At 38.0% G+C, this 12,481-nt stretch overlaps 1 protein-coding gene across 7 annotated transcripts in view; it reads right to left on the minus strand.

Moving 5' to 3' along the window:
* Positions 1 to 1,578: 1,578 nt before the first annotated feature.
* Chl1 (cell adhesion molecule L1 like) overlaps positions 1,579 to 12,481 on the minus strand; it is a 207,426-nt gene continuing 196,523 nt past the window's right edge. For 6 of the 7 annotated variants that reach the window (XM_047534650.1, XM_047534652.1, XM_047534647.1 and 3 more), the window contains 4 exons: positions 11,122 to 11,283; positions 10,356 to 10,487; positions 8,377 to 8,449; positions 1,579 to 5,456 (listed from right to left, as the gene is read on the minus strand). In XM_047534650.1, coding sequence (XP_047390606.1) covers positions 5,240 to 5,456; positions 8,377 to 8,449; positions 10,356 to 10,487; positions 11,122 to 11,283 — 584 coding nt within the window. In that variant the 3' untranslated portion in view covers positions 1,579 to 5,239. The remainder of the gene's footprint in view (positions 5,457 to 8,376; positions 8,450 to 10,355; positions 10,488 to 11,121; positions 11,284 to 12,481) is intronic. The other variant, XM_047534653.1, reaches the window with a different exon arrangement.

Here is a 12,481-nt window from a genome sequence, read left to right on the forward strand (position 1 = left end):
AACACCGAGTTTAAAATATATTTTAGGCATCAGAAAAAGGTAAGTAGAAATTCACATATAACACCTCAGTTCTCAGAAGTGTACTGTACTGAAAATAAATTTAAGTCATCTGTCTGCACCGGTCAATCAACATCTTAGGTGGACTAGATATGTTAGGGGTTTCAGTAGAGTGGGACAGACACCTAAGGTTGAGTCTGCAGACAGCTGCAGGATCTCAGAAGTCTCAGAATGACATAGTCTCTTGGCAATTTGTAATGTAGCAAATGTATTAATTTGTTTTTACCAGCATTTCCAAAGTATTTTGATGAAAAATAATGTGATGCAAGAAACCTCCTTTGGAAAACAATTATATAAATAATTACTATGGCAAATTCTAGATTTTTCTTTCTGTTATAAATACACCCAAAGAACATTTTCCCCCAACTGTTTGCAGAATTCACATATCTGAGTTGTTGCAGAGTGTATTTTCTTTTTAAGGTAATATCTGGCAATTTCCTTCTTTTAGTTTGCTTATTATATATAGTACAAGATATTGCTCACACTGTGACTGTCATAAGAATGATATAAACCCCATGGTATTAACATAGCTTAGCAACTTACTATACTGAATGTCCTTGGAAAGTTACTCTGTATTGTATTTTGGGGGGGTATCAAGTGAGAATAGAAAAAGAATAGAGGGGTCCCATTGAATATTTTGGTTTTTGCTAGAACACAAAATGATCATCCTAGAAATATTCAGGACAGCAATTGGTGAAAGTATTTCTGGAACAGTTTTTTTTTTTTCAGTTTCTCATAGAAGTGAGTGGAATATGCTGAGATGTTTGTGATTCATTTAGAAGAATTTTTCTGAATTGCTACTCTGCAGACTACGCATATACAATTGTTTTCTCAAGTATAGATTATTTCCCCTATTGTATATCTTGACCACATAGCTTAAAACCACGAAGTTTGTAAACATAATCAATAAGTCAGTATCAAATGAAACACACCATTCTTTAGCATTCTTTAAGAGGATGTGAAGGAGAGGAAGAATGAAAAATATGTATTATAATGGTTATTGACCTGATTTTGGAGTCTATAGCCCTGGGTTTAATTTCTAGTTCTCCCTCACAATGGTAACGTCAAGTTATTCAGCCTTCTTGTGCCCCAATTCTAAAGCCAAAGGTTAGTCCAAGGCTCAATGTGAGCATGCATGTAAGATTCTTAGTACAGATAAAAGATTTTTGAGGATCAAGATTTTCAAGAGATTGTCTACTGAGCCAACCCTAAAACACTGTGAAAAATATCAGCTAGCCATATTTGAAAGCATAACATATTGGTCATTTTCTTGAAAAAAAAATAAACATATGAATATACATTCATCTTAAGGTTATATGTGTTTAAGTATAAACTTTATTGACCTTACATTTTCCACATAATGGTGATGTCAAGTCGTCCACTTGTAAAAACAGTATTTCAGAGCACTTTGCTCACACCTCACTTATACTTTGTTAATTAATAGAATCAGCAGCAACTGGAGTTAGGGCTGATATGTAATCTGATTCTTCTGAAATGGATAGAAAACAACGCAAACATCTCTAGAGTACATGAAGTTGAACTTTTATTTTGAAAGCTGAATTCATGTGTAGTGAAAATATTTTTGAACCATACATAGTCAGAAGCATAATACAAACACCACCTACAATACAAACACATTTCAATAAAGTTCTACTGTGAATATTGACCTAAGTAAAAAAAAAAATGGAAATTGGGGAGGAACCTCCTCTATCTACCCTTATCTCTTCTGATGATGTAATCAAACAATTTAGGATACAAAATAAAATAAGCTTTGGCTCAGCCCTCCTTATTACACTATAGGAACACCAGGATATGGACTACCACAGATTACAAACCCAATCCCATGATAATCAATTTAAAACTGTTACAAGAATGATATCTTAAAGGCATGTAAACATCTTTAGGGTTTCAATTGGCAATTTACGTTTCAGATGCTTAGAAAAACACACCAACATTCTCATTATTGTTTTCTCTTTAGCTCATCTCTTCCATGAATATAAAATAGGAAAAAATATTATTTGCGACTTCCAGCATAATTTCATTGTGCTCTACACTTTTATAAACATGGGTACATCTAAAATATCAGATGCCTTTATACCAACAGAATAAATTCACCAAATTCACATTTTCTTATAAATATGCATGCAAAATTAGTGGAAAAACACTTTCGTATAGCAAAGACCCTGCTTAATTTTCTTCTGATTAATAATTTTCAATGGCATGTGCAAATCGTACCACTCAGTGAGCAGTAGATTTATTTTATTTTATTTTTTTTTTCTGTAGAGTTGTTCTTCTATAAAAATATATTTATGTGCTTGCAGGAAAAATGTTGAGTTGGTGTGTGGGGAGTGACTTTTAGATTACATAATTCATTACAGGTTTGTTGATGAAGTTAAAAGGCATCTTAGCTTTTATCACTTGCAAATTTATATTCATAAAAAAGAACACCCTGTGACAAAGATCATTAGCACTTTGTAGTTGAGAGTTTGAAGCAAAGGAGTTAAGCAACTTGTCTAAGTTGATGTACAAAATCAGATGCTGGAACCAGGAAGAAGAGAAGGATTTGCTTGGCCCTTGGACAGGCTCTCTGGGAGGCTGTCCCCATCCACAATCCTTGAGATTATATGCACTCGATCACATTAAAGTCACACGGACAGTATGCCAGAGAAAGTAAACCCAATGAAGGACAGAATTCTAGGTACTGGCTGCTCTTACAGTGGGCATTTTGCAAATAATTATTGCCTATGTATAACCAACAGTGCATATCACAGATTCTGTTACTCATTTTCTGAAGGAAAAGAATAAAATCCACTTTAACCTACTTGATTTTTTTTTCATTTAAAACTGATCCTGATTCTTAAAACACATAAATAATATAATTTCATATATAAAACCAGGGCAAGTCATGGACTGTCATGAAGAAGGTTTCTAGGAAAAGCCGAATTGTATTGAGAAGAGGCAACAGACAGTGCACAAGACAGGCGTGAACCAACATGTCTGTCAGTTTCGACCACTCTGAGAAGATAATTAGGCACATTGTTCTCAGCTAAAGAACAATGAAGTCTGAGAAGAACCAACATTTCAATATGTGCATTCACTTCTGACTTAAGATCATAACATTTCTAATGGAGCTACTTCTCACCCTTTGGACATTATTTCCAACCCACAAGATCTTCTTAAAACCACTTCTCAGTGGATGGTTAAGGAGAGGAATTCAATAATGGCAGAATTGAGAGTTCCAGAGAGTTTACCTGGTCAGAAGCTGAGCATCACCAATGCCTCTCCGATAAATCAGTACGTGAGGATTCCCCTTCCATGAAAGCTGTGCCTTAGAAATCAGCTGGTGATGCCCTCAAGCTGCACTGACAGATGCGAGGACCCTTGCAATCACATGGGTGGGGGACCAGATATCTGCCCCTCTGGATGTTTACTTCCAGGGGGGTGGTCGATTCCCAGCCCAGGAAAGAGGGTTTTAAGCAAGACTTGCATCTCCTGCCAGTGTGTTTGCAGGACACACAATTAAAAACACAATTACTCCATGCACATGACTTCCTCAGCCAATATCAATGTCTCTGGGTTGGGTCCCCCAGATACATAATGGATCACATAAACCAAAGTTTGAGAATTAACAGTACACATTAAATAATTATAGTTTAAAAAATAAAGTAACATCTGTGAATCAATTTCCTTTAAATACTTAATTCTTTCAGGGTGAGGTTAAAAATGTTTCTATTAAACGTGAAGTTGAACACTCAAGTTTACTGATCTGTGTGAACAGTCCTTCATACCACTTCTAAAACATTTCCATATATTATTTTCAAAGGACTAGTAGCCCACATGCCAGGAAATAAATCCCCTGAATTTGCACTGACTTTGAAAGAAGGAAAATACAGAGAAGGAAAAAAAAAAATCTCACTATAAATGCATTTAAAATGTGATTTAGACACATCTACATATAGGAATGTCCACTCTCAATAGTTTTTCTTTGTTGGGGGACTGGGACAGGAGAACACTGAACAACAAAAATTTATTTTGAAAAATAGGAAAACATTGCCCTCAATATTTATATGAGCTTTTATTTGGAGACTGTTGGTAAAACACGGTAAAAGAATAAAACCCAAAGGCTTCATACAAAATCTTCAGGAAGCTCAGGTTACTGGCAGGAGCTTGGAATAGGGAAGACGGCAACTAACTATATATTCTATCTGTATAGGCATGCCTGTTCAGGTTCTTTTTCCAACTCCAAAATAAAACACATCTATTTTTTAAATTGTGGAAATATTAACATAATATGTACAATGCATTCATGAAATATATGCAAGTATACCATCACATAAAGAAAAAAGGTCAAACTGATCAACTTGGAAATGAAGAAATTAAATAGAAATACCTACTAGAATCCAGAACCAGGGACACATTACACCTGTTCTTCTTCACAATAACCTTGTGACCACTGCGACTTTCAAGCTGAAGTTAGTGCCAGAAAAATAAAATAAAATAAAGATAAAAAATAAACGAGAAACGAAGATGCTTGTGAATGTTATAACGGACAAAAACTTTTTAAAAAATTATACCAAAATTAAAAACACTATAACTCTATTTAAACATGACCATCTCTGGGCAAAGAGTTAGGAATTCAATAAATACTCATTGCTTTTTCACCTAAGACTTTTGCTACTAAAATTTAAATAATAAATTTAGACTGTATATATTCCAGGAACCGTTTTAATAAGATATTCATATTTCTTTTTACATTTTTAAATAACTGGTGTGCTTAGGATCTTTTAACCTGCCGTGAAGCCAAGTCACTAGACAGTTCTCAGAGACTGAACACAATAAATGTGTACACAGAGATAAACCCAAAGGCAGCCAATCACTGCACACACTGAACAGGAAGATGGGGTGGATGCGGGGTGCTCAGGGGGTGCTTTGGATTCACTTGAGGTGGATCTAAACACAGGATCTGTTGTGTGTTCTGCATTTTGAGCACCTGGAAAGAAAAGCAAAAATCAAACATGGCCTGAAGTGTTTGGTGTTTCATCTTCCTCTCCACCCATCCGCGGCATGTGGGTGTTTTCTGGATGCCATCTGCCGACTTGTTTCTACCCCTCCCTGAAAGTTCTTGCTCCCTTGGACAGACGACTATGGAAGGTGGGGGTGGGCTGGGTCGCGGGTGCAGCTTTCATGCTCGCAGCGGGAATGTGGCCGTGGAACTTCCGTTGCTCTCCACTGATCCCTTCTCCTTGGATCCAGTGTAAGCGCCAATGAACGATCCATCTTCATTGAAGAGACCGTGGTCTCCTTCTCCATACTCGACCAAGCTGTCAGCACTTTCTGTGGCCTGCATATCCCGGTTGAGGGACCGGAGGCTTCCTTTAAGAGGTTTCTCATCACTGTCGCTAGAACATAGAAAAGAAGATTTCAGCAGAATCTAGTATTCATATGCACCGAGAGCAAGACCCACTGGCCAGAGTTCTTCGGGCATTCACATTAGCATGGAAGACAGGTAGGTGCAAGAAGCCCACAGGACACCTTGGCAAATCAACAGTGAGAAAGTCCCAAGCCAGGTGCACCTGTTGAGAACAGGGTGATATCTGTGCAGCTAACTGTCTTAATCACCAGGATGCAGGCAGTTGTGACTGCACCCTCAAGAACCAGGGCTGCTGGGCCCCCGTGCTTATCGAGATTGTTAAGAGATATTTGTCTGAGGAATGTGCAGCTGCCTGGAAACCTTATCTATCAAGGACAGGGGGGCCTAACCCCGACTCATCTCCTGCATAGTTCACCCCTTCCCTCCTCCCTTCTTCCTCTAGGACCGTTCAGCTCTGGCGGGACCCAGTGAGAATCAAATAGATTGGCAGGACCCAACCAGAGGAGGACTAATGTTTAGCTGTTCAAATGTTAACCAATAACGTACAGGTCTTTGTGTGTGAATGCTTGGAAATCCCTTAAATAGAGGGCTTTCTCGCCCCTCGGGGCCGCTCCCCACTCAGCCATTGCAATGGTCTGAGAGGCAGGTTGCGGTCCAGGCTCGAGCTTGCAATAAAATCTCGTTGTGTGTCTTGCATTACCGTGTGTGCACTTTGACTCTCTGGGGATCAGTCGATAGCGGGGACCAGTCAATACTGGACCCTAACACACCCACGCTTATAGAAACAGATAAATGATCTTCTGTCACTCATGACACTTCTGCTGCTCTTAAATTCAGGAGCTTGTCTGGGACAGGCGGAGATTCAACCTACTGACATACACAGAGGCACCATGGTCTCAAAGTCTGCGAACCCCCTAAATTCACACAATGAACTGAGAGGTGATTGATCGGTCATGAGGTTGGAGCCTTGTGAACAGGATTAACGTCCTAAGAAAGGTCCAGAGAACCCCCTGCTCCCTCCATCATGTGAGGACATGGGAGAAGGTATCACATGAGAATAAGAAAGTTGACTCTCACCCAACATGACCTTGACCTTAGACTTTCCAGCCACCATAACTGGGAAAAGACACTTAGTTTACGGTATTTTTTGAGAGCAGCCCAAATGGACTGACATTTGGCTACTTCTCTTGCTTCATGAATTTTTGGAGATCCTACATTTCAAGCCTTCATCTTCTGCCTTTACTTTTGATCTTTACATTCTCCATGTCCTTCCAAAATTTTTCATTTTTGTTTAAGTTAACCAACTAATAAAGTTAAAAAATTTCAGATATGATATATTGAAAAGGAAAGAAGAAAAGGCTGGGATTTTTAAAACATAAATACTGTAAGTCTATTTATGGGGTGGGTTTTATCTTTCAAGAGAAGCAAGTGGAGTTAGCAAATTATCAAGGGCTACGATTTTCTAAATTTCTTATCAGGATTTTTTTTTAAAGTACCAACTGGTATTATAAAGATAGAAATCAGATAAAATCAATTTATAAAACTTGAAAAAGCAATGATTAAGAAAAAACATAATATAAACACAGAGAGTACTATGGGTGGTCTCATCAGCGCTGTCCATCAAACATCTAACCTTGGCCTTCTGGGAAGACGTCAGGGTGGTACTTCCCAGCCCACTCAGAGTTATTCCTCTGCACAGGTAACTTGGTGGTGGCAAAGAAAAGTAAGCAAAGTTGACAGGTGTCACTTCCAAGAGGGAGATGTAGAGACAGAGCTCCATCTCCCAGCTTCTGTTTCCACTGCTGTGTGGACCCTGGATCCTGATCCAGCCCCTGGTGCTCCTAAGTGATGACATGACCAAGAGTAAGCTGTGCTTACTGTAGGTTGTATATAAGGTGTCCCTGGGACTGCTCCTGTGGCAATGCAGGAATCTTTAGAGGTGAAGTTATTAGATCATGAAAGCTATAATCTCATCAGTGGATTAATCCACTTGATGGATGAATGATTTGAATGCACTAGTGGGTGGTAAACGTAGGCAGGTGGGGCATAGTTGGAGGAAGTGCTCTGTTTATTTCCCACCCCCTACTCAGTACTAGGCACTGAACCCAGGATTGCTTTCCCACTGAACTACAACCCCACTATTTTTGCTTTTTATTTTGATACAGAATCTCGAGTTGAGCAGGTTGACTTTAAACTTGCAATCCTCCTACCTAGTCACCCCGATCACAGGCAGGCACTACCACACCTGGCTGAAAGAGGAGTCCTAAAACTTCCTGGAGAGCCACCTACTTTGTCCTTCACTTCTTGCTCTTTCTCCTACGATGGCTCCCTTTTACACCTTCACACAGTTGTCGCAGCTCTGCCCAGTAGCTACTGTGACATAGTCTCCTCATCTGTTAAGGGCGAGCTTCTCTCTTTTGGATATCTCTTCCTCCAGAATTCCTCCCAGGTAGAAACAATTGTTCCCTTTTATGTAATTAGTTAATTAGAGTTATTTGCCTCTGTAAGTATCTTTCCCTCACAGATTCAGGTCACCTAGAAGACTGGGTTTGTAAGCTATTTACCTTTGTGGGTGCATGGATACCTTTGTATATGCATGTGTCTGTGGATACAGAGTGAATGTGACCCAGGTTCACTGTGGCCGTGCTCAGAGTGGTTTTAAGATGATTCAGCCACTCCAAGCAGACATTCCAGTCAAGTAACTACAGTGTCCCTGTGTTACAGGCAGTTTCTGGGCGTGTCCTAATGCACATTTCCCCCAGGACCTGGTTCTCCACACCCCTCCATTACCTGCCCAAACACTTAAGTAGATGCTACCCATGCAAAGTACTCTTCATAAAGGCATTACAATACAGTCCTGTAAAAATGCTTTAAAAAGAAACCCTTTTATTGCACATTTAGTAAATTTGATGAATATGTGCATTTTGAAAAAGGAAGGTTACATTTACCTGTATTCACCAAAAGTTTCATCTTTCACAGACTGAACTTCCGGATCTGGGTGTAAATCTTCCTTTTCTTTCACTGAAAAAAAAAAAAAAAAAAGTGGGGGTGTGGATAATGCAAAAACATTGGCCCACAACATTTTGGTAGTGAGGTTGAACGGTGGTGAGTCGAAAAAAACAGCCCAATTCAAGATTTTCTGAAACAGGTGATAAAAGTTTTTTTCTGTGGTAATATCTACAACACATCATTACCTGTTTATTTAAACAAAAATTTTAAAAAAGGAATTATCTGGGTCCTACATGGTTTTCACTGTGCTGGCAGCATCTACAGATCTTCATGAGACTACTCGATATTATATGGGCCACACATCTCAAAAGACTCCACTTCAGACTGGTCCCTTGATGAAGATCAAATTTATTAATATTCACTTTACTATTCAAAAATTTTGAAAATGCCCTATTAGATCTGTCATGAAACCAACATGTATAAAAGAAATCAATCATTTAATTACTCTTTTTCACTCTCTTACTAAAATTGTCTCAACTTCAAATTACCAAGGGCTACTGCTTTTTCTTTTAAGGGCAGATTTGAGGAAGTTCTTTAAAAATGAAAGAGTCTGCAATTCATGAATGGGTATTTGTTGAGGATACTCAAATGGGAAAGCTAAGTCTCTTCAAAGTTTCCAGTGAAATACCTATAATATTCATTAGTCATCATGAATGTAATTCATAATTCAGAGGAAAAACTGAGATGTATAACAACACAAATTATCCATGGAATTTTATAAAACCTGAGAAACCGTGCCCTAGATGGTTCTAAGTACATGATGGATTCCCAAAGAACATTTGCTGGAGGAACCACATGCCAATAAAAAACCTTTCACATATCTGAATATCATCATACCAAGAGCTGTGTGATCTAAACCTTCCCTCCTATAAAAAGCACCATGAAATCGATGCAAAATTAAATTATGATAATATGTGCCTCTGAAAAAAGTCAAAATAAGTTTGAAAGTTGAAGACAGTTAAAATAAAAGCAAACATTTTTATCAACAACTAGAATGCTTTCTGTTTTTATCAAATACACCATCACTTCAAGAGGTGGGGCACTCAGCAGAGGTCATGGTAAGAAGCCACATGGTTTTATGCATACATGGCGACCTCAACGCAATAGCTAACTGTTAATATGAACTAGTGGAGTCTGTGTTCCAGAATGCACTAGCACTAAATGTCAGAGTCTTGTATGTATATAGAAGCAGAGTAGAGATGGGTCCCTTCTCCGGACATTTCTATCATGTGTGGAAGCTAGAGATGAGAGAGAGAGAGAGAGAGAATATGAATGAATGAATTGGGGGGGGGGCATCTCATGAAAATAGAAGGGAAACCAGGAGAGAAAGCAGACCAGGGGAGGGAGGAGGAGGCAAAGGGAAGCCCTGGGGGATTGAAAGTGACCATACGATGCTATGTGTATGTATGATTGTGACCCAATGATTTGATTTACATGGATGAGAGCAACCCCGGAATGCCTAGGTGCATAGGAGATGGTGACCCCATGACGCTAGGTGCATATAATAATGAACCCCCCACTATCATGTATAATGAGGATGCACTAATAAAAATTAAATCAAAAAAAATAAAAAGCACATGTGATTTATTAATATGTGTTCTTGATATGTCAGAGAGTTGATGGATAGAAAATAAAAGCTTGGAATTATTACACACCTGGTTAGAACCTGTTTTAAACAGTAGAAACAAAAAGCAAGTAATTCCTTAGAGATGATATTATAGACCATACATTTTCTTTAGCAAATGAAGCCATAGTTTCCCTCACATATACTGTCTATCAAATTTGCTCATGGAAGTTTCACTCTGATGTGCAAGAAAACAATAAAATTAAAAAAAACAAAAAGGTTCCTGCAGAACACCTCCAGATGAATTGAAACACGCTTGGATGAACTGAAACCCACGGGAAGACAGAGTCTTACCGGAATACTTGCCCCCTTTATTCCTCTTCACAAAGCAGACAGTCAACAGCATTAGCGTGAGGAGGGCAACAGCACACATCAGTCCAATAAACCAGCCCTGAGTGGAGATGTCCTCGTACAAGCCAGCATATTCTGCCGCAGAAAGAGAAGCCACAGTGCTCAACGCCCGGAAGAGGATGTATACCTCATGTAATTTGGGGGGAAATCAGATTCTTTTTTAAATAAACAAAATAACATCAACATTACTTTTCCTTTGAATGATCCCAGAAGAAAAGTGATCTGAAGGACCTTCTCGTGGGGGGACGCTAACGAACCCCCCTACATTATTAAGAAAGGGCCTTTTATAAGTTGCTCTGATTCTGAGGAAGGAAAACCAAAGAGGAGCGTGGAGGCAGGGAAGCAGCAGAGGGTAAGGACAGCGGAGAGGCCCGGGTTAGGAGCAGGAGGACGCCGAGCCTCTGCGGATTTGGATTTGGGCCTTCTCTTCTTTTTAGTTTTTGTTATTCACACGTGTTAATTAGCAGGAGATATTTTTTAGGCAACGAATCTGATAGAAACCATAAGGGAGAAACTGAACCACTGTGGGGGGGGGGTGTGTTTTTCATTTTTGATCATTTTAAAATGCTATGGCAATAAAAATTGAAATTATGGCTTTTATAGCAAATGGACTCTATAGTTTTGCCTTTAAGATGAATGTATGTGCAATCAATTCACAGGACACGGGTGCACGGCCTAAGACTACCCCAAGCAGAAGCTCATTTCTCACCTCTCCCTCTCGTCTCAATTACATCTTGAAAAATGCTATCGTTATCACCCCAATTCTTAGTCATTAGGTGAACTATATGTTCCGCTCCCGGCTCAAATACCTCTACGGGGTGAATCTTTTGAGTAAGATTTACTCCTTCTGTTATCTTCCTGACACCTTCACCTAAGAAAGGTACACAGTGAAATCATATGAATTGTCATCACTGAAAGGCAGGATATGACAGGTAAAAAATACTGTTATTTGAGATGAAAAATAAAGCCACTGCAGCATTGCATGTTCTTAACTAGGTCTTGAATAATTGAATGAATGAGACTATCAGCTTTTCAAGACTTTGCTTTTTAATATGCTGAAAATGAATAAATGAAATGAGCTGAATTCATGGTCACCTGAGATGATAAATGGTGGATGGAATGGTCTATAAATCTGCCTGCTCATGTGAAGGGTTCAAACCCAAACACAGACTTAAAGAAGTGATACAGTGTAATGTGCAATTTGGATTTTCAGAGATCTAGTGGTTTAATGAAGAAGGCCTGTTGACCTAATGATTTTAATTAAATATATTTATAATGACTAAATATTAAATAACTATATTAAATATGTACATAAAGGTATATACACATGCATATATACATATAAATACATATGTATTCATTTTGACTTGATATCCATAAATACTGATGGAATGGCATCAGAATATGGTTATATATTAAATATTTGAAATTAGTAGAAATTTAAGCCACTTAAAGTGCAGGTTTATAGGTACATTTAAATGAAATGGTTTCACTGACATTTTGAGAGTGGTGTGAGAAATTAATAATTTTCCAAAAAGAATTATCAATATGTCAATACATTAATGGTAAAATCTCAGGGTAACAGATGAAAAATGAGTCAACTTTAATTAAACATACACATAAATTTTGATCTTGCAACCAAACAGGCAAAATATTTTTGTATTTAATACATAGTTTTGCTAGGAATCAACTTAATATTATAAATGCACACCTGAAAGCTTTAACAATTTATACATGAAATAAATTCTTTCTTTTTTTTTTTTTTTTTTTTTTTAGAATATAAGGACTCATGAAACTGTTTCAAATGGGTATACGTTACGCTCAATATTTGATTATAACTTCACCATAGACTAAAAATTGCTTATATAGTTACTGAATAACAGAAGGGCCTTATTTAAAGTGGCACCATGGAGAACGTAAGGTCAGTTACATAGCTGAGCAAAGCCTTTAAGATTAATCAACTTTGAAATAGGATGCAATCAATTTTGACCTTGGAAAAAGAGAAATATTAGCATAATGTTAAACAGGGCAAGCTTTTGAAAATTAGAGAAAAGCATATGATTTATTGA

This window comes from Sciurus carolinensis, chromosome 19 (assembly GCF_902686445.1).
Source record: "Sciurus carolinensis chromosome 19, mSciCar1.2, whole genome shotgun sequence".
Lineage (NCBI taxonomy): Eukaryota > Metazoa > Chordata > Mammalia > Rodentia > Sciuridae > Sciurus > Sciurus carolinensis.